Source organism: Perissodus microlepis, chromosome 22 (assembly GCF_051167445.1).
Source record: "Perissodus microlepis isolate ML-2025 ecotype Zambia chromosome 22, ASM5116744v1, whole genome shotgun sequence".
Lineage (NCBI taxonomy): Eukaryota > Metazoa > Chordata > Actinopteri > Cichliformes > Cichlidae > Perissodus > Perissodus microlepis.
Genome location: NC_140481.1, coordinates 18,481,805 through 18,508,935, shown reverse-complemented (window position 1 = coordinate 18,508,935; position 27,131 = coordinate 18,481,805). Strand labels below are relative to the sequence as shown.

The 27,131-nt window shown below is 41.0% G+C and overlaps 3 protein-coding genes across 4 annotated transcripts in view; all 3 read right to left on the bottom strand.

The window, feature by feature from the left end:
- Positions 1-161: 161 nt before the first annotated feature.
- LOC146362917 (nuclear transport factor 2-like) lies at positions 162-3,226 on the bottom strand. Of its 2 annotated transcripts, XM_084919786.1 has the most exons (5): positions 3,089-3,226; positions 1,647-1,767; positions 1,484-1,555; positions 1,216-1,314; positions 164-430 (listed from the first exon to the last, which is right to left on the bottom strand). In XM_084919786.1, exons 2-5 carry the CDS (start codon positions 1,749-1,751, stop codon positions 314-316), a joined length of 393 nt encoding a protein of 130 aa, XP_084775912.1. In that variant the 5' UTR covers positions 1,752-1,767; positions 3,089-3,226; the 3' UTR covers positions 164-313. The 2 variants fall into 2 exon arrangements, with proteins under 2 accessions (XP_084775913.1, XP_084775912.1); XM_084919787.1 differs by lacking the exon at positions 3,089-3,226 and having other exon boundaries at positions 162-430.
- A 104-nt stretch (positions 3,227-3,330) lies between these two features.
- Positions 3,331-9,491, bottom strand: bloc1s4 (biogenesis of lysosomal organelles complex-1, subunit 4, cappuccino). The gene is made up of 5 exons (XM_084919785.1): positions 9,086-9,491; positions 7,344-7,415; positions 7,146-7,247; positions 5,518-5,652; positions 3,331-4,360 (listed from the first exon to the last, which is right to left on the bottom strand). The coding sequence occupies exons 1-5, from the start codon at positions 9,425-9,427 to the stop codon at positions 4,262-4,264; spliced, it is 750 nt and encodes a 249-aa protein (XP_084775911.1). The 5' UTR covers positions 9,428-9,491; the 3' UTR covers positions 3,331-4,261.
- A 4,498-nt stretch (positions 9,492-13,989) lies between these two features.
- Positions 13,990-27,131, bottom strand: part of pard6gb (par-6 family cell polarity regulator gamma b) — a 40,559-nt gene continuing 27,417 nt past the window's right edge. Inside the window, exon 3 of the mRNA XM_084919091.1 lies at positions 13,990-15,582. Within this exon, the coding sequence (XP_084775217.1) occupies positions 14,519-15,582 (1,064 nt within the window). The 3' untranslated portion in view covers positions 13,990-14,518. The remainder of the gene's footprint in view (positions 15,583-27,131) is intronic.

Here is a 27,131-nt window from a genome sequence, read left to right as displayed (position 1 = left end):
TACGGGTAGCACGATAAAACTTCCGAAAATGACTAATACCGTGATTTTTACCTACTCATCTCACTTGCACTATTAGACATCAAGCAACACCTATGAGTAAACAGATTAAACTAAAAAAAGCTATTTGTTACAGGAAGGCAAGACAAAACCGTAGTTTAGAGTAATAAATTCTTTATTTGAATAGAAATGTTATTAATACATGCATTGTAAACACCAAATAAATGTGGAATATCTTTCTAGAAGTGGCAGCATGACACCGCAGTGTGAATTCAGAACTGGATACAAGTGAATGTGAACCTACTAATCCAAATCACTACACTGGTATGTTGTGTATCCCCAGTCGAAACACATCATTCGTGCATGCCCACGCACAGTTTTGGGATTTCAGCATAAACACTTGATGGAAGGCCATCGGTGGATCATCATCTACCTGTTGGAAATAATTAACAGCAAAATTGTGAAAAACTAAAACTGTAATGTTGGCAGGAATATAAACTTAAATCACATCAGCATAACTCATTAGGACTCTAAAAACGCTGCAGTAATGATAATAAAGCGCATTGTATTGTAATGTAGAAGCCATACATCTTGTTCAGAGTTAACATACAGAGTAAAAACAGCAGACCCACACACACTGGTAAGAAGTTCTCTATCAAACACTTAATGAACTGCAACACATCATTTATCTACATGCTCTTCAGAATGTAAAACAGTCATTTGTACTGGGAAAGTGCAGCCTGCCACAGCCAGACTGTCATGAAAATAAACATAAAACTTCCCTGCCACCCTGCATTTCACTGGATTTAAAAATGTGACTCTTCCAACCACAAGGGGGCAATCTACAAAAGCTGCTTTCTCAGAGAGAGCAGTATTGGATCCCAACACTCAAAACAATGACACCTGCAGGTCTGAATGATGATTTTAGAATAAAATGTAAATGTTATTTTTTTTGTTTGTTTTTTGGGGTGAACAAGGTCACATGATATACACAATGCCACTGATATTTGTTCCTCCTCATCTTTTCTGACTGAGCACAAATTGGGTAAAAAGACCCATTAGTGAGAACATTTTGTGTACATTTGAATAAATTCTGACCAAAGCTGTCGTCGGAGAAGTGATTCTACTGCAGATGCCTTGACATGGCGTAAGCTCATCAGTCCTTCAGCCAGATGAATAAAAAACATTAAAAAAAAAAGTGAAGAATCACTAGAATACCTGTAGCTGTCCAAACACCATGATGAGGATACAGCTGTCTACTGTGGGCTGGAAGTCCTGTTCTGTGATGATGTGCTTAATGCGCTTGAAAGGCAAGTTCTGTGAATTGTGAATAATATTATTGTTTAGACTGATGTGCTGATGAAAGGAGAGGCGTAAAAATATTATTAATAAATTCACAGACACAACATAACCTGGATTAGAAGCAGCACTTATGGAGTTTCTTTGTGCATGTCGGACCAATAACCTGCTAAAACAAGATACTTACTACTAGTTTGCCAGTTATAGCTTCTCTCCCCTGAAAAGGTGATCCTTCCCACGTCAGACAGGCATCAGGAGACTGCAGAAACATTTTTTCTTTCATAACTATAGGCTCAAAATATTTTTAACATCCAGCGTGGTGGAACTGAATAGACATCTGGAAAGCTTACATAAAGGTTACCCAGTCCCATCCTATTGGTATTGTCAAACTGGTTGTAATACTCCTGGACAAAGCCCTCTCCAATCTTTTGCCAAATTTCTTTCTCACAGGCCATGTTTGCAGCTTTGGATCTGTAAAAGAAGACAATCTAAGTAAAATAAGTCAAGAAATGTTTATTATTTACACTTAAATAAGACTTTTCTGGTGTCTAATGTGACTTAAACAAAATATGTATGTAAAAATGAAGGGCCAGTTAAATGACTATCTTAATGGACAGCCTTTTGAAATTGCCAACAAAGGTACTGTCTAATTTAACCCTGCATTTAATGTATTTATATTATTACAGACAGGATCACTTCAGATGTTTGTCACTGTATTTTACAACCTCAATCGCAAAAACCTTATACATAAAAGGAACACAATAAAACATATTTAATGTTTAAACTCAGAAAAAAAGTGCCATTGTTAAGAAAAGGGTACATAAAATTGCAATTGTGAATAAAATACAGCCTTATGCGGTTTGGAAATCACTGTTTGCATTTTGTTTGTGTTCACATTTTACACAGCGTCCCAACATTTCCAGAATAGGACTCATATTTTATTGATTTACACACAATTCCTTATGCCATTTTGTTACGCGTGTTGTGTTTAACCTAAGTTTAAGCTGCTGTAACAAAGCAACTTCCCGACTTTGGAGATTTTTTAAAAAAAGAAAATATTATCATCTTAAATAAACTTTATTTTCAACCACTGCGAAGGACTGCAGGCAGGATGTAGATGAGTGTCAGGGGTGACTTGTGACATAAACATAGAAGCAAAAGTGAAAGGGAAGGTTTACAAGATGATAGTGAGACCTGCTGACAGAAAGACAGGAGTCTGAGCGGAAGATGTTAAGATTTTCAGTGGGAGTGAGCAGGATTACAGATGAGTACATCAGAAGGACATCTTAAAGGAGGCATGCTTTTACAAAAAAAGAAAAGAAAAGAAAAAAAGAGCCCCACTCATATTTTAAATGAAAAAACAATGGGTTGCCTCTCGTGCTGAAGGATACAGATGTGACTGCACAGCTGGGGGAAAAAAATGAGGCCTGCTTCTTTAAGTGGTGTGGTTTCTTCGTGCTAAAGTTTCAACCAGCTGCAGCGACTATAGCAAGAGAAGCAGATTCAAGTCTATTGGGAGTTAACCAAGTTGCTGTCCAGGTATTTTCGGACTAGTTGAGATTAGTTAACGCAGTCGGGATTAAGCAGAATATAAATCGGAGCTGTCGCAATCCTGCCGTTTGTTAACCAGAAACCCAAGCTGCGGTCTCAAAGTTTTGGCTAGCCTCTGCTGCCTTTACCGAGAACTGTTTTTTTAACCTTTGTCTCCGCATTACCCTCATTAAACTCGTGTCAACAAAGGCCTGAGTAACCCGTCATCTTCATTAGACACTTGACTCAAAAAGTACTTTACCTTGTCTGCTATTTTTGCTTGCTTTTTTCCCTCCAGCAGCAGACGTTTCGGCGTGGGGAAACGAGTCAAAACGAGGCGACCGGAGTTCCCGCTTCCTCCGACTTGTGACTAACGCGTGACGTCAGCACAAGCCGCCCAATGAGAGAGCCTCGCAGTTCTCCGTCAGGAGCTTTTCCTGCTCACCGAGTCCCACCCTCTAAAACACTAAAACTCAGGATCGCATACATGAAACAGAAACGAGCTTGTCTCAAATACTTTTTAATGATTATCTCAAAATCGTAAACTAAATCCAACATGTAAAATGAAACATTTTTAACAACTAATTTGGCAAGTAATCAAAGAACCAGAGCTGAAGCTGTGACCATTATTGGCTAAACTTTGCAAGAAAGGGGCCGCACTGCATTAATCTGTTAGGTACTGTTGCTCCCCTCTCCATGATAAGGTCCAAAGTTCCTCTTCTTCCTATTTAGACTGCAGCTTCATCACTGGCACAAAACATAATCAGCAAGTGACAACTAATCTATAATGTGCTTTTTTCCCTAAAAGGTGCAATCAAAGACGTAGCCTCGTGTCAGAGAGAGGCAGTAAGATAAGGCTCGAAATAAAGTGAATACTTTGAAATGGAAGACGTTAAATGCTTAACAGGATAAGATCAGTATTGCTCGGCGGGTGGGGGTGTAGAAGAGACAAAGAAATACAGCTCAGTTCATAACAGCGTGCAGGTCTTTACAAACACTATCAACAGGAATGTAAGTCATAAAAACAAAGCTGGGTTATTTCTCTGTGTATTATTTGAAGATCTTATTGTACCTTCTATACAGTGCTCTACAGGCGAGTGGGACGACTTTGTCCTCCTGACTTGCCACAAATTTAACATCTTACATTTTCTTCACCATTAGTGAAAACAAAACCAAAGACCCATTCAGGCACTTTTAAAATAATTTTGCTACAGTTCAGTGTTTGTTGCTGCCAGGGAAAGGACTTTCAGGAGCGCAGAATGTCTGCACCCATTTGACTTCCAGTGACTTGTTCAGAAAGGCTGCTATTGCTTTGTTGAAGCCACTGCACCAATAGATCCTCCTTGCAATAGGTGGCAGTAAAAGTCATCTGTGCAGTTTGGCCCAACAGGCCTCTGAGGTTAGAACCGAGTTATGTTTTGAACGTTCGAGCGCGTCACTGTTCCGGCTGTGACGTGAAATAATCATCTGTCCGAAACACGCTGGGGATTTCTTGACGCTGATGTGGTGCTGGTCGTCTTGGGCTGGCTGGTTTCTGAAAGCAAAGAGACAAAAGTTAAAAACCTAATAAATGAAGTGTGGTTACAACTGCTGGGGAAAACCTTAAAAAGAACACTGACTCCGCAGGCATGATGCTGTTCTTGAACACCATCGATCTTAATCAGACATATAAATAAAAACACTGTGGATGTTTTTGTTTTTATGAAATTTGAACCTTTACTCATAATGAGCTCAATGAAGTCTGGATAGTGACTACAAATGACCTGAGTGGCCTTGATCCCAATCTCTGGACACTACATACTACTTCTGGCTGATTAAAATGAGGAATGGGCTAAAATCTTTGGAGTAACTGGTGCTCCTCTATGTTACTTAACAAGGAGAGCGTCCACTTTCTGTCACTTAGATTCATTTACAGATCAAACTATTGCTTTATGATGAAACATATTCATTGACAGTGACACCTTGGATATGGGATGTATTTGAGCAATAAAACGTAAGCTTCAAAGCAACAAACGTTGAGCAAATCAAGTTCTGTGTGGATGCTACTGAGGTCACTAACGGCAGATCGCCAGTTTCCTCCATGATCGTGGTGGAGGCAGTCAATTTTTTTTTTCAGAGGCAATAAATGGCTCAGCAGATATTTCACTGCCTAAAAGGAGAGCACCTAATATTTCCCCAAATCTATTTCATTCTATCCCATTTAGACCCAATGTGGAGAAAGTGGGCAGGGCATGTGGTTTTAGCCATCAGCAGCATTTGTGATCCTGGCTAAATGCATCAAATGCATCTCGGGATGAGGCACCGAGATCACAGCTATGGGTCTTTTGGGAGATTTTTTTTTTTTTTTTTTAAATCCATAAGCACTTTTCGGCTCCTCCTTCTTCTTTGTAACAGAAAAGCTATGAAGACAAACCTCACTCCCTTTGCTTCATTCCAGTGGGAAATTACAACCAAATAAAGTATGATATTAATTTAAACATTGTGAAAAGTGCTGGTTGTTACAAGTAGCAGCAAAAGCTCTGGACTGCAACCGATTATTACAGTACATTGCTACAGTAAGAGTGGGCAGCCCACAGCTGAACTAGTTTGGGAACCTTCTAAATAATAAGTTTTTGTTTAATCCTGCAAACACCAAACTCAGTGGATAGTGGAGAAAATTTATAATTCACAAGTGCAGAAATTGGCTCTTACGTTTAAGAAGCCTGGGACAGTCATTGTGCGGAGGATCTTCTTGAAAGCACCCGGTAGTGTTCCTAGCTCTCCCTCTGCCTGTGTGACCTGTTCCTCCATTGCGCTGACATTGGCTCCCACCATCTTTACAAAGGCCTGCAGACACAACAGCATATTTAAGATTCACTACAAAAGTTACAATATTCAATTTACCTGTGGTTGGCAGACAGAAAAGACAGCTGACACAGCTACGCTTTGTCCCCAGTCAAAAATGACTGTGCTGTTACACCAATGATGGACTGTTACGTTATGAAGCAGACATGCAGATGCCGACCTTGGCTCCACAAATAATTGTAGTCCAGTCTGACTCTTTATTACAAATCAGGAAATATTAATCATATTTTGCAATGAAAAACAAAAACAAATGTGTCTTTAATTTTAACTATAGATTGTGACAGATAATTTTTAATATAAAAAGGTTTATGCAGTTAATATAGAGTCATGTGAAAAAGGAAGTTTACACAGCACTCTATCCACTTCTATGAAAAACGTACAAACTTAAACTTGGCGTGCACCACCTGAGATAAGGGCTGAACAATGAGCATAAGAACACCGTTATCGCTTCAATAGGAATTATGAGCCCAAGTAGCTGCCAGGTGATAAAATGCACTTGATTAGCTGATCATCAGCAAGTGTGAGCACCTCTGTAAAAGCAGTTTGGCAGTTTGCTGGACTGCAACACCAAAGTGTGAGTCAACACAACCTTCTCAGGAGTGGACGTCCCTGAAAATTCACCTTAGGTTTGCAAAGTTGGATGTTCGAAAGTACTCTAGAGTCAAATGTGAGGCCACCTGTTTGACAGCTAAAGCTTGGCTGAAACTGGGTCATGCAACAATGATCAATGATCCCAAGCACAAATCTACAACAGAAAGGCTGAAAAAGAAAAGAATTAAGGTGCTGCAATGGCCCAAACAAAGTCTAGACATCAAATCGACTGAAATGCTGTGACGGGACCTTAGAGAGCTGTGCATAAATGAATGGCTGCAAACTGATAAAGTCATACAGAAAATTATTACTTCAAGTTATTTCTGCTAAAGGTGGTTCTACAAGTTGCTGAATTATGGGGTGCTCCTAGTTTTTCACAGAACTGCATAAGTTCCTCTGAAAAACTTCACATGACGTAAATTTTATTTTTGTCTCATCACAAGTTACCCGATGAAGACATTTAATGACATTCAGCTGAAGAAATCGTGAGTATGAACTCAAATAAACACAGTTTTTGCAAATAAGATCCCCTTTGCTGGTAGATAACCAGACATTTGAATGCATGGTAAGCTTTTACATGAGGAACAGGAACTAATACTTCTACCTTTTCGGTACATGAATGAATGAATAGAGGAAATAGAAAAACAAACAAGTGGCTCAGGGTCTCCATTTGTGAGGATGATACTTTCCGTATTTAATTATGAATAAAAACACTGCACACAAATCAATACACATCAACTCACAATCACACATTTCATATTAGAGTTGTTAATGTTGCTTGCAGTTTGGCAGGATGCCTCTCTGAGGAATCCGTGTGCATTATAAAAGCGGCAAATGAATATTTTATACAAAACAAAATGAACCGTATGAAACAGTCGCTTTACCTCCAGCTTATCAATTCTTCTGTATATCTGTCTCATTTCATCAGACTTCTGCTGGATTTGAGGTAGGTTTTCATTCACTATCTGCGAGGTATCATTACGGATCTGTAGACAAAACAAGACAGAATATCAGAAGCAAATTATCCACGTAATCTAAAACATGAGATGTAAGACACACTTTCATATTCTGACTGAGCTTACCATATCCAGCATTCCAACAAACTCATCCACTCTTGTCAGCATCTCTTCCAAGCTTTTCTCCAAGCACAGGATCTATATAAGACAATGATTTTAAAGTAAGGGTCCCAGAGTGTGTGAAATATGTCATAGTTATGCTGCCCACACACAAGCTTCAATACGTTTAGACCACACGGCCAAAACACAGCAGCCTTTGTGCTCCTTCTTCAGCTTCTCTATAACATGCCTTGTATCACGCATATCCACTTAAGACTCAAGTCACATGGCTTGGGCTTGAATCAGTTCTCAGGCCATTCTTCTAATGACTTTTGAATTGACATGAAAAATCCCACAACCCAGTTTTGACCTTAACAGCAGTTACTCGCACCTTCACCCAGATTCAAGCCCCTCGAGTTAGAATTAAAAGCTTGTAAATATATGACTTTTCATTTTCCTGCCAGCAGATGCTCTAGCAATCATTCTGGCAGCAGCGAATCATCTTTGTGGTTTTCCTCTTTTCCTCCTGCCTGGCACCTCCATATTTAGCATCCTTTGTCCGATATATCCTCTATCCCATCTCTACACATCTCAAACTCTCAGTCTAGCCCTTCAAACTTTACTACTAAATTCCTCAACCTGAGCTGTCCCTCTGAAACACTTGTCCATTCTGCTCAATCCCAATGAAAATCTGAACATCTTCAACTCTGTCATCTGTCTTTTTTTTTGGGTCAGAGGCAAAGTGAACAAACCATAAATCATAGCAGGTCTTACTACCACCTCGCAAATCTTCTTTTACTGCTATCCTCTTGACACTTGTCTCCATCTACTTCTCCCATACTCTCTTCCTCACCTCACTTGTGCCCTGTCCATCGCTTTGGATGGTTGACTCCAGATATTTAAACTCATCCACCTTCACTATCTCTGCTCCTTGCAGCTTCACATTTACACTTTCTCTCTCATTCACACACATATATTCTGTCTTGATTTCATTGACTTTCATCCCCTTTCTCCCCAGAGCATACTTCCTGTCGGCTATTGGTGAGGCATAAGTCATGTGAAGGCCAGATTCTATGTTAATGCAATTTTAAAAGTAAGCTTCAGTGTTTGCGAAAGTCTTCTTATACTGGTGTTTCCCCTTTTTCTATCAAAGTTCATCAGGGGCTAAATTCTTACTCCAGCTGCTGTTCTGACAGCCTGCAATTTTTTGGTTTGAGTAGAGTCCGTGCAGGTACATGTCTTTTTGGGGCTGCATATTTCTTGTGAGACTCATTAAACCCAGTAAAATGTGGGTCACTGTCTTAGTATATGGTGCTGGTGGACCGCGCTACGCCACTGCACTCGTAGAGCATTTAAAACACAATCCTTTCTACTTTGTACCTGTTTTTGAAATTAATTGGCCTAATTTGGGACTTCCGACATAAACCTCTGCAATACATCTTTACAGGCCCTCTGATGTTAGAGGAAAGCCAATCCTATCACTACTTTCGTGTCGCCTAGCAACTGCCATTGCCAACACCGTCCGAGTTACTGACAAAAGCAACGTGAAACTTTCTTGTAACGTAACGTTCTTGTAGTATAAGAAAATGCTAGGTAGAATAAGACATATAGTCCTTAATGGAGACGATGTAAACCACTTTATTTGGTACTCATAATGAAAGTGGAACACTTCGTTTACAGGAAGACTGTGTAGGGCTGCTGCGGTACTGACAGTCAAATCATAAACAAAGAGCTAAACATAGCTTAGCTGCTGATATAACAGCACGCACCTCGTCTCCTGCTGTCGCCCTGATGTAGGAGGAGTAGCTGAGCGCGGTATGCCTCAGCACCTCGTCGTCCTGCTCTGGGTCGTGCTTGTCGGTTGTCCCGGGCTCTGCAGCTTCATCGAGGCTCGGGCTTTGAGAAATAACGTTAGCTGCTGCTGCTACTCCTGCCCCCGCCGCTGCTCCAAAGCTGGGGCTCTGCGACACCGTCCCGCTGCTGAGGATTTCGCTCACCATCGACAAACTGCTCGCACTCTGAGAGACGATTCCGCTGTCTGTGCTGATCTCAGCGCTGGACTCCTCCAGGGGAGACAGCAGGCCCACCCTGTCAACCCGTTGATGGTCCATGTCGCTTGTCTTTCTGATCTACTGCCGTGTTTTGCCTTGTCAAATGACTAGATCACGTGTGTCGCACACTGGACGGAAGCTCGTAAGGGACAAAGGTGTTTTTAGTGCAGCAGAAAACGGAAATGTAAATAAAGAAAAATACAATATAAATAAATAGAATATAATGGAATACATTCTCAATGGTGGATACAAGCGCCATTTCTTTGCATGTCTGCCCCTTTGGATTCATGCATTAAAATGAATAAATTCCATTAGCCACTTGAGTTTTAAAAATGTCAAAATTTCTCAGTTTATTTCCCATCATTTTCATCTTAGGACACGGCAGTTTTACAACAGAATTCCAACCACGGGATCAATTTTAGAGGTTTTACTCTTAAATTTTAGTGCTTTTAACTATAAGGCAAACTTACAACTTGACACTTCAAGTAAAAAAAAGATAACTGCAATGAGATTTGTTATAGTGCAATGAAAAAGTATTTGCCCCTTTCCTGATTTCTAAGTTGTTGTTGTTGGGTTTTTTGTTTTTGCATATTTGTCTTAAACATTTCAGATTATCAAATAAATGTTAATATTAGAAAAAGATATCCAAAGTGAATAAAATAAGGGAGTTTTAAAATTATGATTACATTTATTAAGGGAAAAAAGCTACCTGACCCTGTGTGAAAAAGGAATCTCCCCTAAACCTAATAACTGGTTGTGCTATCCTTGGCAGCAAGAACTGCAATCCAGCCTTAGTGCTAAGTGGCAGCAAGTCTTACACATCTCTGTGAAAGTATTTTGGCCCAATCTTATTTGCAGAATTTGTTTATTTCAGCCTCACTGGAGGGTTTTCAGGCATGAATGTCCTGTTTAAGGTCATGCCATAGCATCAAAATCTGATTTAAGTCCAGACTTTGACTTGGCCACTCCAAAAGCTTCATTTTGTTTTTGTTTTTTTTGGGTTTTTTTTTGTAAGCCATTCAGAGGGGGGCTTGCTGGTGTGTTTTGGATCATTGTCCTGCTGCCAGATTTGAGTATGAGGGCATTAAGCTTTTTCACCTTTTTCTGGTAGAGCGCAAAATTCATACTTGGGTGGACAATATGTAGAAGAACCAGTCCATTTACCATTTACCATGTTTCCATCAATCCTGATCCTGAAGCAGCAAAGCAGACCCAGACCATCACATTACCACCAATACTTTTGATTGTCTGTATGATATTCTTTTTTCTTTCTTTTTTTTGAAATGCTAGTTTTACACCAGATGTAACGGGCCTTCCAAAAAGTTCAACCCTTTTCTTGTCAGTCCACAGAATATTTTCTCAAAAGTCTTGGGGATCATCAAAATGCTTTTTGGCAAATTTGCCTTTCTGTTGTTTTTGATCAGCAGTGGTTTTCTCCTCAAAACTCTCCTATTGATGCAATTTTCCCCCAGTCTCTTTATTATTGTTAAATCATGAACATTAACCTTAACTGAGGCAAGTGATACCTGCAGTTCTTCTTATGGGTATTTTTGTGACCTCCTGGGGGAGTCACTGATCCACTCTTAGAGTATTTTCTGTAGGTCGCTAAGTTGGTTTGGGTAGCCTAATCTAAACTGCCTAAACTGGACATAACATTAACATTGGGTGAAAAGCTGGGTACAGGCTAACACAGAAAGGCAGATAACCATTTGTCATCACACCAACAGCCAATTAGAATCCCCAGTTAACCTGACGGGGTCTTTGGACAGGTTTAAACCTGTGCGCTGATGCACCACTGTGGTGCTCTGTTATCAAGTTAGTAAGGTTAATCACACAATACTGGACCCTAAGCTGAATTTCACAGCAGTGATCACAACTATCTACTAATCCACTGTGAGAACTTATAATTTTGTCTTTCCATCCAAGTCTTCTCCCCTCTACATAAACATACACTGGAAGCTGCGCATCCACAGACACATCTTTAACTCTTTCATACACATGCAAACTCATATGGTATGTATGTATTTATCTTTCCCAAGGACACTTTAACATACGGATGCAGGAGCTGGGGATCGGACCACCGACCTCCTGTATGTGCCACCATTTTTGGGAGGGGCATAGGTGACAGTTGGGTAGCCAGTGAGAAGCATAAGGATAATCAACAAGATGTGACACCCCTGTTAGCAAATAATTTCTAAAATCAATTTCTACATGGATGAATTTGTATGATTTGACACCGAGAGCATTGAAAAGAGGCAAGTGTAGTTTACTTTTGGGAAAAGATTACATATTTATGTCGTGGAAAGTGCTGTAGGTTTTTTTTTTCAACAAGCACCAAGGACTCTTGCAATAGAAAACAACAAAGAAAAGATTGTCTGGTCTGATAAAATACAACAGTAACTTTTAACATTTCAGTACGTGTTATTCCAGTGTCGACCAGCATGTGGCAGAGTGAAATACGGCATGGGGACTTGGGGGAGTTCAAATGTCTGATGCAGGTCAACATGTTTTGTATGCAGAAAAAAAACCCTGCCTATGATCAAAGGGGTTTAACACGTTTTAGCATACAAAGTATCCAATGAAAAAGATTACCTGTCAAATCCGTCAGGCTTGTGCAGACGTTTCCAATAATTCCCTCTGAACCTCAGATCTTCAGTTGGACGTGTTCATGTCCAAGAAAGCATTAAGGCGGCCACATCTGTTTATTTTGAGTTTGTCGGCTTTAATCAGTGTGCGCTTGAATCCTATATTCTATCAGCTGAACATCTGTATCACATGTGGGGAACATAACATAACTGTTTCTAACTGTAACTGCCCTTCCTTCGGCTGACTCTGATAAAAGGACACAGATAGTGAAGACTGATTACGTGACAGTTAGGATTTCAGGTCTCCGGCTAAACCCACAGTCTGCTGACTGACAGTGCTGACTAGTTGGGTGTGAAGGATCTATTAGATGTATGAGCAGTGTGGCACCCTGAACAAACACAGGAGGAAAATATTCATTAGCAGAGAAGTGAAAGATGTTTGCTGTCGGAGGGCCTCTGACAGGCATTCCAGTTGCATATCTAGGTTGGAAGCACTCTGTAGCCAAAAGCAAAATGATGATAAAGCTGTGCCTGACTCAAAGAATTCAACCTTCAGATAGTCTACATCTTGACTTTGTGATGTCTAAAGTGAATTATTTTGTGAAACAAGACCTTAATTTCTTATCTTCTCCTTCAGCCTGACTACTGCTTTCTAAAAGCCTAGGATTGGAGGCTTTCACCGTAGCTTTAAATGACTTGAATGAGGTGCAGATGACATCACTACAGACTCATCACCTTTAAATAGCCACAAGCCTTTGTGGTTTTACACGAGTCAAGATTACTTTTACTTAAGCTTCAGAAATGGTGTTCCAGAAATTCACACCACTTACGCCACACTGTGTGGTTATGAGTTCCTAGTTACTCTGAACTGGAATGTCAGCCTCTTTGCTTCACCATCAGCTTTGAGTTGAATGAAAATCTTCTGGCCTTTAGTTTGAAACCAAAACTTATTTTTCCATTTTGTTTAGTACAATTCATGCAGTCATCTGTGCTAAACAGCATCTTGTGTCTGTTCAGTACAAAAATACATTTTAAAATAAATACACTCACTGGCCACTTCATTAGGTACACCTGTACTATTGCTCATTAACGCAAATATCTATATAAATGGTATATAACATAACTCATATCCATTTTTGCATGTAGATGTGGTCAGTAAACCAGCTGAAGTTCATGCAGAGCATCAGGATGTAGAAGAAAGTTGATTTAAGTAACTTTTAAGTGGCATAGCTGAAATACTTAGATGGGCTGGTCTAAGTATTTCAGAAACTGCTGATATGTTGGGATTTCCCCCAGACAGCCATCTCTAGAGTTTACAGAGAAAACACCCCCCAAAAAATAAATAAAACAATCCAGTGAGTGGCAGTTCTCTGGGTGAAAATGAGTTGTTGTCAGAGGTCAGAGGAGAATGGTCACACTGCTCTAAGTTGTAGTAACAAATCACTTGTTAGAACCACGGTGTGTAGATGAGCATCTCTGAAAACACAAAACATCAAGCTGGTGATGTAGCTGTGTGAGGTATATTTTCCTGGCATGCTCTGGGGTCTTTAGTGCAGAGCGACACACAGCCTTAGTGTTGTTGCCAACCATCTCCATCCCTTTATGACCACACTGTACCCATGGCTGCTTCCTGCAGGATAACACACCATGTCAGAATTCAAATCAAACCTCAAACTGGTTTCTTGACCATGACAGTGAGTTCACTGTACTCAAATGGCCTCTATTGTCATCAGCTCTCAATTCTTAGGAATGTGGTGAAATGGGATAATGACATCAGTCGAGAAATCTGTAGCTATGATGTGATGCTATCGGGTCAATATTGACCAAAATATCAGAGGAATGAGCACCTCTGTGAATCAGTGCCATGAATAAGGAGTTAAAACAACAATAAGGTGTGCCTAATGAAGTGACCAGTTGTAGTTTGAAAGCTCTAACAAGCTAAAAAGATAGAATTATATAAATGCAGAAATGATTGTCTCAATTTAGAAGCCATTAAGTGCATAAGTAGTGGAGCAAACATCACATTTATAGTTTGCATAATTGTGAGACAGAATAATTTATTGAAACAGATACACGGATTTGATCATAAAGCATAAAAGACCTATTAAAAAACAAAACAAAAACACTCTACACAGCATTCATCAGAATATAAGAAATATAGATTTACTCTTTAAAACATCCACATAAACAAACCCCAGTTGGTCCCAGTAAGAAGAATGAAAAGGGTCTTAATAAAAAGTGGTCACTAAGTAAAGACATGAGGCTGTAGGTACATTCAGAACTACGATAGTGGACTCGCCTAAAAAACAGTTATTTGTTCTGATGCTTATTACAAAACATACAAATTTTCTCATGTATGATAAAGAGGACTTAAAAAACAAACAAACACAAGAAATATGTACACAATGCTCTTTCCTGTTTGCAACTTCCTAACATCAAAGGTTTTGTAAAACCAGACAGAAGTTACACAGTTAGTATTTGACAAAACACGCACATGCTCATTATTTAGCTGTTCCAGTTTAGTCTCTGAGCAGTCGGGATGTTTGTGTGTCTGTGTTTGTAAGTATTATAGGGTAATGACAGTGCCGTCCTCCTCCACCCCTCCTCTGGGAAGTGCGAGACTGTTTCGTGGGTCAGTTTTCAGTGAGCTGAGGATTTTGTGCAGGCTGCCGTTGCTGTGGCGGAGGGCTGGGTTGCTGGTATGTTGAAGCTGCGCGTGGGGTTGATGGCTGTGAAGGGACTGCTGGTGTGGGTTGTGCTGAAGGTTAAGGTCTTTGTGGAACTGGTAGCTAAGGCTGCTGTGTTGGTGGTGGTGGGACCCTCCGTTTAGACTCTGCTGGGAGTGGAACGAAGCAGTGGAAACCACCGACAGTGGTCGTGTGGGAGGGCTCGGAGGTGCCGCCGAGCCTGAGGTGGTGGTCGGATTCTGGTGTTGTGTGCGGGATGCACTGGATGCCAGCGAAGCATTGGACCTCTGAGATGGCCTCTTGATGTTTTTCTCTATGACGACGTCATTATCCTCGTCACTCTCCAGGTCATCCTGATAACCATGCGCCCCAGAAGGTGGCATCCCCCCTGTGTTTACATACATGTGACCGGTTGAGCCGTTGCTATCGGACGACTGGCCCGAGCTGCCGGAGATCCTGCTGCTGCGGACAACGTTGTTGCGCTGATTCACCGGTTTGACGGTAACAATCAGGTTGTGGCTGTTGGCGATCATCATATCTGTTACCTGATCCAAGGATTTCCCCGTCACTTCAATGCCGTTCACTTCCAGCACCTCGTCATTAACCGCCAGCAGCCCGGTGCTCTCCGCCAAACCTCCAGGCACCAGCCGAGATATGAAGATGCCAGGTACTTTCTCCAGTCCATGAGAAGTCACGCGCACGCTGACTCCATCTCGAATGTAAAAGCCCAAAGGTTTGTCTGAACCGTGGCGATACAGGCGGACACGGCGGTGAGATTCAGGTAAGATGTCCACATCAATGATTGAGGAAACGGGTCGGAAGTCCTGTGGCATGCCGATGCGGATGTGAGGACGCTTGCGGTTGACATCATTGCGCAGCGCGACCACAGGCTTCTTCTTACGTGTTATGGTGTTGGAGGCAAAGTTGGTATAGTCTATCTCTTCTGCAAAGAAAGAGACGAGACAGAGAAAGAAAAAGATTTAGTGACAAGAAAACCAGTTCAAAATGTTTATCTTCCATGTGCATTGCCCACAGTGTTAAACCAAGGCCCCATAGAAAAATAACTATTTGCAAGTATGAATCATGGAAAACTAGTCAAAGAACAAAAATATAAATCTGGAACAAAACATAAAAAAAAATAAATAAAAAATAAAAAGACTATCAAAACCTCTGTTACAAACTCAGCAACCTTTGTGCAAATGATGCACAGATGTAGCTGACCCGAACTGTCCTGGGAAACACCTGCTAATCATTTACACAACTTTTATTCCAGATTTGACACAATATTTTAATTAGAGGAAAGTTATAAACAACACTGGAGTGCTCAGAGGTTTACTCACAAGGTTTCTATGCAAAAGTGCAACTTGAACAGGTCAACTAGATTCAGATGCTGAGAAGCTGTGTGTGTGTGTGTGTGTGTGTGTGTGTGTGTGTGTGTGTGTGTGTGTGTGTGTGTGTGTGTGTATATAAACTGCTGAGTTTGCTGAGCATTCCAGTGCAGAAAGCTGTGACCCACCCCTCTGCTACCAGGCTGCAGCTACATGGATAACAGGGTTGCATTTCTGCACGCAGATACAAAGTCACATGAGGTACATGTACCATAACCCATACAACTCAGTATCAAATGTTAAAAAAACAAACAAACAAAACCCTCATTGTGCTCTTTATAGCTAATTAAAAAGTGAACCATCTTCCACGACCTCAGTTCACAAGTGACCTCAAAGGACAATGAGACAACACGATGTGGAAAGAATGAGCTGAGGGAAGATTTGTTTGCTAATCTCAGTTAATGCTCGATGTTTCCAACCACAGATTCAGAGCCATCAATGAAACAATGGAGGCCTTCATGGTGGACTTGATTAGTGCTCCCTAGCCTTTTTATAATCTGACAAACCCCACAGGAACAACGTCATCCCCCCAACTCTGAAGCAATTCCAATCAACTGTTATTTAACTCCTAATTGTTTATAACGTTAATCATTTGTCATCATGTCAAACTGTCAGAGAGTTTATCAGATATGTTAAAGCTTTGAGCAGTTACAGTTTTAACTACACAAAGTCTCTAGGAATTACTTTTAGCCATTTCAGTCATTATTGAACTTTGATCAATTTTCATTTGTAATTTAACAACTGCTCTGAACATCATTTTAAACATTTTCTTTGCAAGCTCCTTTGACTATCATTTTAAACAGCAATTTTACCCAGTCACCCCTTACCTTTTGTTCTGTCTGCATTTATTAATTACTTTTAATTAACTTTTCAGGCCAAATTTGTTCAGGTTCACTCATCTTTTCAATTAAATTGTGCTACAGAAAAAGCACCTCCTCTGGTACTTTTTCCCTGGTTGGAAATCAGTGGCTTGGATCACCCTGTCAGTGAATGACTGACATTTAAAAAAAAAAAAAAAAAAAAAATGTAATCACTTGTGAGCATTAAACAAACAAAAAACAACAACAAACTTTAAAAAAAAAAAAAAAAAGGGATGAATGTGTATTTACAGTTCCACATTGACTCACATATGATTACACATATGTTCACCGAGTTGTATTTCTGACAAAGATGCAAATAAGAGGAGGAGAGGAAAAAATAAAAAATAAAAAATAGCTCTCTAATCTTCCCTTCTCAGGCAGGCAGGAAATCTGGACACAGTAAACCGTGATGTGACAGGAAGCGAAGGTCCCCAGACAGGAGAATCAGCTCCAGCACTTCCATTAGTATGACTCATGTTTGCCCGACTGTTAGGGACACTTTTTTAAAATAAATGAAATTGTGTGTTTGACTGTGCACTGACGGTTCAGCACACAGTATTTGTTGGGCCTTTATTCAAACACTGAAATAAATTTAGATTCTGAGCCAGCTCCAGCCTCAGGACCTCTGCCATACACCTCCATATGGAGTGCCGACTCATCATCATTGTATGTTCTCCCTCTACAACTTCTGTGTGCACACTGATGACTAAGCAATATATTCTATTTTTTTCCAAAATCCATCCTCTCGGCATGCATCTTGGCAACGAATCTGGGAAGTTTTCCAGGCGGGTTAAGTCATGTTTTGAATACACTTACCTACAGCCCAACCTTAACAACAAAATACCTGCCAGCTCTGTGGTGGCAGCTAAGTCGCGAACCTCGACTGTGTGCATGCATCAGTTTTGATTGGCTCTGTGGGGTCAGAGGGTGGGACAACTGCAATTTTTTGTTTTTAGAGAATTAATTTTTTTTTGGGAGAATAAACTTTAAAGATAAACATCGTCAGGTTAACATAGCTCTACAATTTCTATTCAGAATACTTTGAGTGTTATATCCCTTTCTGATAATGTCTGTATGATGGACATGAAAAGTAGAGAAAAGAATATAATTGCTGTGAAACGCAACGTGTGCTCAGGGTCTTAATGCTGTCAGGTGAACAGAAGCAGCTCCCATGAAATCGGCAGTGCCGTCGACCATAGATGGCACTGATCATAGGGAAACACAATGAAAACAAGGCAAAAATAGAAATGATAAATGTGCAAACTATAAGACTGACATCTCCTGGCTCAGCATGAAATAATGTTGTCAAGTCCTCATAGACTCAAGCCAAGCTGCTGTGCCAGAAGTGCCCGATAAGGAAGAATAAATTGCTTTGTAAAAGTGCATTTTTTAGCAGAGACAATCTGAATATAATCAAACTTGGTGCTTGGTATTCTAAAATTTATTGTGCATGTTGCAGCAGAAGCTGATTTGATTGAATCCAGACGAGGCATTCGCTGCAGCGCGGGAATTTCTACCACAAGTGAAAGTCTGTCTGATGGGAACCATGTTGGGTGGGATTGCAGCTAGAATGTCATTACAGGATTTCGGAGCAACACCCTCCTTCCACACCCTCACCTCAGTCTGAAGCAATGCCACGCCACATCATCGCGGTATATGGGGCAACAGATGATTTCCCCCCCCTGACTGAAAAGACTGTAGTTTGTATGTAATGGCTCACAGCTGTTCTGCAAAACCCCAAAGAAGCATATATTTCTGTAATTTGCTTTAAGGGACTTGCATATTTACAACAGACAACAGTGGTGTGCTGATATACCCAAAGGGAAAGAGCTGAAGAGGAAAGACTAGTTAAGCTGTTTGGGGTTGTGTTTGCATTTAAAAAAAAAAAAAAAAAAAAAAAAAAAAAAAGGGTCACTGTATAAAATCTGCCCTAAATCATCTTCTTTATTTCCAATACTATGATTTCCCTCCATCTTATTTATAAAAACAAAACCATGACAACAACAAAAACAACTTGTGACACAATCAAAATGTATGCAGACGGCTGTTTACCTCTCTAAAAAGAAAGCCTCAAACTCCATACACCTCAGCAGGCAAGTACCAAACACTAAGTAATACCACATAGTTTGATGAAGAATGAGAGCCAAGAGAGCCACGACAAAAGGTATATTAAATAACAATGACAAACAGCCACAGGCAACGCTGCGAGTTGCAACACACTTCACGGGAAAGCCTGAAGTCATATTATATTTAGGAAAAAAAAAGTCCTTATAAAAACCTGTTTCTCACGAAAATAATCAGTAGATAAACTGATGATGGATCATATCTAGCTAGTTGGGTGATTTGTAGCCAATCAAATTGAGATGTTGAGTAGAAGAAGAAAACAAAACAGTGGCCACAAAACTTAGTTCATGTCTGTCTGCAGGACTGGGGTAATATATTAATCAAATTAAAAAGCACCTTTCCACTGCAAAAGCTCAACACCTAGTGTCTGCTGCCTGTTGAAAACCCCTCTACATAAGCACAGACACTGTATGCCTTCTTGGTAAACTCGCATGTGTTTCTTTAGGGTTTAATAAAGCAGGAAAACTCTCTCTTACTTGAACGTTTGCATGAAAAATAAGATGTTTCTAAACTAAATCTTATTAAAAAGGTCAACAACTTGGAAAAGAACCGAGTAAGGATGAACCATCAGTGTCATAGCCCTGCCAAGTGTGGGAGACGCAGACAAACCCAAAGTGAGCATGTTCCAGCTGATAACACGATGGTTAACATAACAACTCCTGACAAACCTAATCCCCGCAGCACGATGAAGCATGATGGGTAAGCTGATGTGAACCCGCTGATCAAAGAATGCCGGGTCAATGCTGAGTGTTTGCAGGTTCGACCTAATAATTAAAAGCCTGTGAGAAGACTAAACGTTGATCACAGTATGGAATAGAAAATGAGTCAAATTTAGGAACACTTATATGCATGCACACTCGCTAGTAACAGCTGTTTGTACTGTTACTTTGCCCAGAAATACTAGGGAACTCAAGCCAAGCCAAACCAGAGGAGTGAGGTTGAATGCTGACAGATGGAAAAAAAAACAAATGAAAACAAAAACAAAAATAACGTTTAACAGTTGAGGTGTGAAGTATCAGCAAAGGTAATACGGGAGCTCTGATTCCTTTGAGAGGAATTCAGTGTTGCAATGCTTAAATCAACATGTGAAAGGGAGTTTTATTTAGCAATACTGGCTCCAAATGCACCACGATGCCAGAACACCACCTTATGTGGCTCCGATTGCTTTGAGGTCAGAGGTGAAAAGGAGTCTACATTCTGCTCTCTGTTGATGTGTGTGCCTGCCACTCCAAGAATGTGGTGGTTAATGTAGTCGGCGATATCTCCGATCAGGTTGATCTCCTGCATTACGTCAAGACAAGACACAGCAAGTGCCTATTTTAAACCTGACTATCATTTTTTTGGCTAATGAGCGCCTTTGCTGACATATATTTTTCTGTTTTACCCACAGTTTTTAATGAATCCTTGAAAGGCTGGTTAGCAAATGAGTTTCTGCCTGGTTCTCAGCTGCTATTAAATGCCCCATACTGTTCACACCTTACAAAGCCAAAGGGGGAAAAAACTGGAAAAATAGCCTCTGATCCACTCAAGCCCACCTCTAGTTAACCAAAACTGTGAAAAGAAGCCGTTTTCAAGTCCTACTGCTTTTCCAGCCTTTCCCATAAAAAGCAGGAATCTAAAAAGTTTTATGACCCAGCCATTAGGACCTCACTGCACACTTGTTCCTGGCAGGTCTTCTGACATTCCCACCGACTCAAAACAACTTCAGAGGGGCAAAGTAGATGGAAATGAAACACAGCGAGAGTGCACTTCCATTTTGAGGCTGTGCTTTAAGCCCTCTCTGTCAGCTTTGGTAATTTCATGTTTGATACAACATGGCTAACACGCATGATTTAACGGAGGGAAATAAAATCGCAGGGAATTGAACCTGGGTGTGTTTGCTTGTATAAGCTACTCTGTCTAACATCATCAGTCCAGCACACTGTCACATACAAAGTGTTAGGGGTCACCTTCAAGATGTGTGAGCAGTATGTTAAAAGCTTTGCTTGCACCTGTGCAGGAAAAGAGTGCAACCACAGAGAAAAACAAAGTACCTGCTGGAACCAGAGCCTGAACTGATAAGGTCAGTTATTAGTGCGTCTTGTACCATCACGTGAGTGTACACATAGGAGTTAAACACTGCTGCAAATATGGTGTAAGACACTAATCAAACACAGTGTTAGTTCAGGTATGCCAAAGGGCAACCCCAGAAGATAAGCTAATGTCAATGCCAGATGATACCAGGCATTTGACGGGCTAATCTCACGTGCATGCTAGTCTTGATTGAACTTCATTTCCTCACCATTTAAAAGCTGTTTTTTGGAAGAATTAAATGCAATCAGTGATATTAAGCTTTATGGTTTTATCACTGCAAAAAGTGTTGTCATAATGTGGGAGTGGGTCGAGGCATCTGCACACACAGCTGGTTAACCGCTTTAGCAGTGGTCTCCACAGTGGTGTGAGCCCAGATACAACCAAGACACAAACAGCCAAGCTGAGGAACTTCAAAAACAACCACGAGGCCAATCTAAAAAAGCACTAATTTGCAGTTTTGGTACTTAAGTAAAGCACTCATTTTCTCTTTGCCATCATATCCAACACCTCCCAGGCTACTGCTATTGGTAAAAAAAAAAATTAAAAAAATTTTTTTTAAAAATGTCAACCTAAAAGGGTAATTAATAGCTGAACTTTGTGTTTCTGCAGTTATTGCAGGTATAAACGGACCACTTTCATATTTTCACAGCTATGCTTTCTTGTGAGGAGTTACGGGAGAAGATCACACCATTTCTGGTCGGCAGCATTTGGCTCTCTCTCGCGCGCCACTGCCTCTTATTTACTACACATGATTGCAATCTTTTCATCAGAGTTTCTGCAAGGACGCCAAAACGTCCTTGCGTCCAAAACGTAAAACTTTTTTATCTCATAATTTCAGCATTATCTCATAATGCTGAAAAGTTCCCACTTCCCAGCTCATTTAAAAAAAAAAAAAAAAAAAAAAGTGTTGGATATGGAGAATTTTCACAGGACGTTTTATCAGCTCACTGCAGCAGCAGCCTATAAGCATCAGTCTGCTGGTCTATCCGGCTACAGTACAGCTATGCATGTGACATTCCTGTGCCCCAACAACCCTTCCAGGCCCCACCAGGGTCTTCGTCCAAGCGTGACAAAGTGCTTAGTGACAGCAGAGACTAATCACTGGAGAGAGGGAGAGACGAGGCATATAGAGAGAACAGTGAATAGGGCTCGACCCTGCTGCCTTTTGCATTAGGTCACTGGATGCTGTGGCAGTGGGCTCCATTCCTGAGCCCCACAGACAGACACACACAGACATACAGCTGGGAGCTCCTCACTTTCAAAACCACCAGGAACATGGCGTGATGCAGGAAAGGATGAAACCTCACATGACAGAGCAGAGCCTCGCAGGACAAAACCAGACAGCTCAGTACAATGCAGGACAGTGAAGCCTATGTGTCCTACTGAAAACATTTCCCCACTTTACCCGCATTTACATTTTTTTGTCCCGTTTGCATTAGAAAAGACGAGATTTAATGAAATGCAGAGCATTCTGTGTTGCTTTCTCCTTGTGCGTGGGATTGCAAATAGCTGGTTTTCATGACTATCCGTTGTGGTTTCACACAACGCTTCCAAATACAGCAGAATGAGCTGAGCAGCAAATTTCTACGTCTCTTTCCCATGTCAAAAAAAAAAAATAAAAAAAAAGGCAAGAAAAACTCAAAATGCAGCGTGCAGTATCTTTTAAATGAGAGGTTAGGTTTTCATCTTTGTCTCAGTATCAAATGGAGGAACCAAAAAATCCGTCTTCTTGGACGTGTCCGGGCCTCCCTTTTGGAGATGGCTGAGAAGTCCCTCTTTGTGTTTAGGAGCCGACTACTGCCAAGATTTTTCCAACTAACACTAACATGGAAAAGGAATCCAGACTGAATAAAGACATTTTTAAACATGCAAACATATTTCACATTCTTGCAGGGGTGGATGAGGCAGAGCCCGAGTGGAAATTTGGAGAAGCTCAATAAACGTGCGTGGTTATAACAGACAGCTGCACTGAGGGTTAGGGTAGGAGCTAACTGGAAGTTTCAGTGATTTTGTGCATGCACAGACCATATTAAGGTTTACCGTATTTCCATGACATTCAGTGTTTCCCACAGAATGTGATTATATTTACGGCAGTAAAGGGGAGGGGATCTATAAGTAGACTCACACTGTAACATTTGTATATTAGAGCAATAAGCAGCTAAATCAGAGTTATCACTGAGCCTTGAGGTTCGACCAGCTCCACCGTCTCGGATGGCAGTTAGCAACAGTGGTACTACATTCTCCCACTTGAACCAGTTCTTCACCTGCTGCAGATTCTGGTTTAATGAAACCTTCAGATGTCCACAGCAGAATGAAGACTACAGTCACCAAATGCAATCCAAGACAGTGGCATCAAAGTCGGTCAAGGCAACTGGTAAAGAAACATGAGACAGGAAGGCCAAAAAGGTAGCTGGTTGTCAGCTAGGGAAACTTTCAAAATAAGAGTGTGGAGATAGAAAACAAAAGGCATTGTTGCCACTGATAAAAGGCGGGGGAAAGAAGCTAGAGCATGAATGGGTGTCTTAATGTTGTCCCCGTGACAGAGAAGTGATGTGTCCAAGGTGTCTCTTGCCCTATGACATCTGGGACAAGCGCCAGCCCCACTGTGACTAGGGATGGGTACCAGTACCGGTTCTGACATAAACAGTAGTAACCAGACCGAAAAACAGCGCACATTTCGGTGCTTTTTTTTTTTTTTTTCCTTGAGCTGCCATACAGTTTGGATTGTAGCCAATCATTTTACCTTTCCAAGGATAGTAGGCGGGCCCAGGTACGTACGTTCTTTTAGAGCAGAGCTACAGATTAAAAACGCACACGGCGAAGCGGTCAAAAGTCTGCATCTTTTGCTGTGAAGTACAGCCAAACTCAGCAGCCTGCAACAAGTGCTTTAAGGTGATACTGTGCAAAGGAGGTAACACCTCGAATCTGATGAAACACCTGGCGACGCATAGCGTTTTTTTTAAAAGCCGAGAAATGCGCCGTATTTGATAGCTTGCTGCAAGACCTCACACCGAGCACATCTACTGCGGGTGTGTTATCGGACCCGGAGTTAGCAACATCCCCCCCAAGAACCCGAAGAGGAGAGTCCTGGCCCCTAGCCCTGCCAGTGTAGCAGAAATGATGACGGATGATGATGGCAGCAGCAGCCGTTCTTCTGAGTGAGTAGCTTAATGTTGTTCGTGTGTAATTTACGTTGAGTAGGCTAACCACGTTATTAAATTAATGCACGTAAGGTGAACTAGCAAACACCATCGTAGTTACATGCGGCTATCTTCTTGTTTGATAGAGTGATACCATATATGCCCTATAGCTGCAAAAAAGGCTAACATTGTTATCTTTTTACAAAAAACCCCCCAAAAAACCAAACAAACAACAACAAAAAAAACAAAACAAAAAACAGCTAAACATGAGAGGTTTTAGGACAAAGTTTGTATTTTCCATTGTTTAAGCACCAGTTCCAACCAAAGGAGGTATGTTGTATCAACAGAAAAGGCTAACTTTGTTATCATTTTGCAGAAAAAAAAGCATCGGTTCGAGCATCGGTTCGAGCACCGTTTAAGCACCAGCACCGTTTCAAAAGTACCGGTTTGGCACCGGTATTGGATAAAACCTAAACGATACCCATCCCTAACTGTGACCCCAAAATGGCTCAGCAGAAGAAAATGGATTACAGGATCGGTGGAATTTAATACATCAAAGCTAACTGCAGTTGCAACTAGTCACTTAATTATTAGTTAAACTGTTTAACATTGTAAAATCTCACTGTGCTTTTTATGCACATACAGGCAATTCGACAGTGAAGCATTTCTTCATTTTTGCAGTCCTACTTTCACTCAAACAAGTTCATCCACAAGTGACAGAGAGGATACTGATATATCCAAACATAAATACACTTCAACGTGAACTCCTTCAACCTGCTAATTCCACAAAGATGGTAGCAAACCACAGCTTAGAGCCTGGACTGTCATGGAGATTGCTTAACACTTCAAAGACCTACAATCCCTTGTTTAGTCTGCATTCATATTCTCTGCTTCAGGTAGATAAGAAAAAGAAAATAAATTATGGGATAACATAAAAACAAGGGACAGTCAGTTTAGAAATATAAACTGTTAGCTTCAGGGAAACAGCAGTTTTAGCTTGTGCCAAATACAGATTTTGGGTGCACAATCTGCACACACCCCGTTCACACCGGTTTCACTCATTCAGCTAACAGTTTCTGCAGCACACAGAGGCCGGGCTGCACATCTGGGACAAGTTAAATGGAGCTGCTTTGTCTGCTCCACTCTGGCTTGGCTCGTCTGCGTGGTGGGGTGTGGAGAGAGTCACAGGTTTGAGATTCGCTGCAGGTATCGCCCACCCCCATCACGCCCCCTCTGACCTCACAAACCACCAGAAACTTTACGTATGTGGGTGTCGGGCCGAGTCAGAAGGGAAGATGCAAGTTAAGGGGAAATAGGAGTGCATTTAATGGAAAAGGGAGTGTGTGCACGCGTACTTTAAGAGATTAATCTGTGTTTATGTGTAGGAGGGGGGGGTGGTGGCTGACAAGGCACAGAGGAGGGGAGAGTGAAACATCAAAGAGGGAGGAGTGTGGCGAAGTAGACAGGTCCTGCATTCCTCCAACTTTTCAAAAAGGAACAATGTACACTCCATCAAGTGTTCCCACTTACAAAATGCCTTCGGGGGTGGGTGGTGGGGTGGGGGTGGGATTCATCAAGTTTCCTTCCCTCCATCTTTCTCTTGAACATAACCAACTACTGCTTCTGCTTTTAATCCTGCTGCCTCTCTGCTGACCATATGCATGCTTCCAACCCCAAAAAACACATGCTGTTGATTTAAGCTCCCAAAAGCCTCCGCTGCCATATGGCCGCAGGTAAACGCTCTACTTTCACTGCTTACTAACCACATGAAGATATAAACACCCTTATACATCACCAAAGTTCATGTACATCTTGCACTCTTTACATCACAAAGATGCACTGAGACAAAATCCAGGTATGGACTGCTTTTATTTAAAAAGACAACGAGACGACACTCAGCGCCGGCACATGATCGCTCGCACGTCTCATAACCATACAACAAATAATATATTTTACAGGCATTCTGGCAAAGAACGGATGCGGGGAAATAGATTCTGGCAGCGTCTGGGTCACAGCAGCAGACCTGGACTTGAGTACATGCCATCTGTCTGGACTTCTGTTAGTATGAGACATGCGAGTGATTAAGTGGGTGTGTTTGGAAGGACGGGAAAGACTTTTAAGAGGAACGCCTCCAAAAGCTTTCAAACTATGAGGAAACAGAAGATATTGTTTCTTAATAGAGCCATCTTTGTGCGTCTCTTCAAGACAATACAAAAATACATTCTTAAGTAATACTCGGAAGAGACTGCAGCTATTTTCTTCGCCCTAACCTTTTGATTCCACTCCCACCCTCGAACACGAGCTTATCGGCCTTCAGCCTCTTCAACCATCAAATAATATTTAATGAGCCCCAGGCTGAAAAGATTGGGACTCTGGATTAGCTTCACATTGTTTAATGGAGAGAACAATGTTTACGAGTCCTGTGCGCATATTATTCATGTGCGCTCATTTCAGGAGTGAGAAAAAAGGGAACACGGTTCATTTGCAGCAGCTTGTTGAGATGGTTTTATGCTTTATGCTGAAAGCATTAATCATGAAGTTTAATAGGAGCAAACAAGTCGAATGAATTGCCAGAGAAAAATAATAAAAGGTTTTAGATTTTATTATAAGAATAATAAAAACTAAAACGCGTAAACGGAAAACAGTGGCTGCTGTTCAGTTGGATGCATCATTCTCTATACTGAACAAACACAGGAACATTACACTGTGCCCTTCAACCATGTATCAGTACTACTGATCAGAGATCATCCCTGGTCCAAAATGGTAGGCCTGATCTAAAGATGGAATTGGAATCCAAATAAGTAAATCCATGATAGCAGAAATGTAGCACTTGGTAGCAGTAGTACTGACATAAGCAGATATTGATGATGGCAGAATGTTTATTCAAATGTTAACATTAGTATGGCT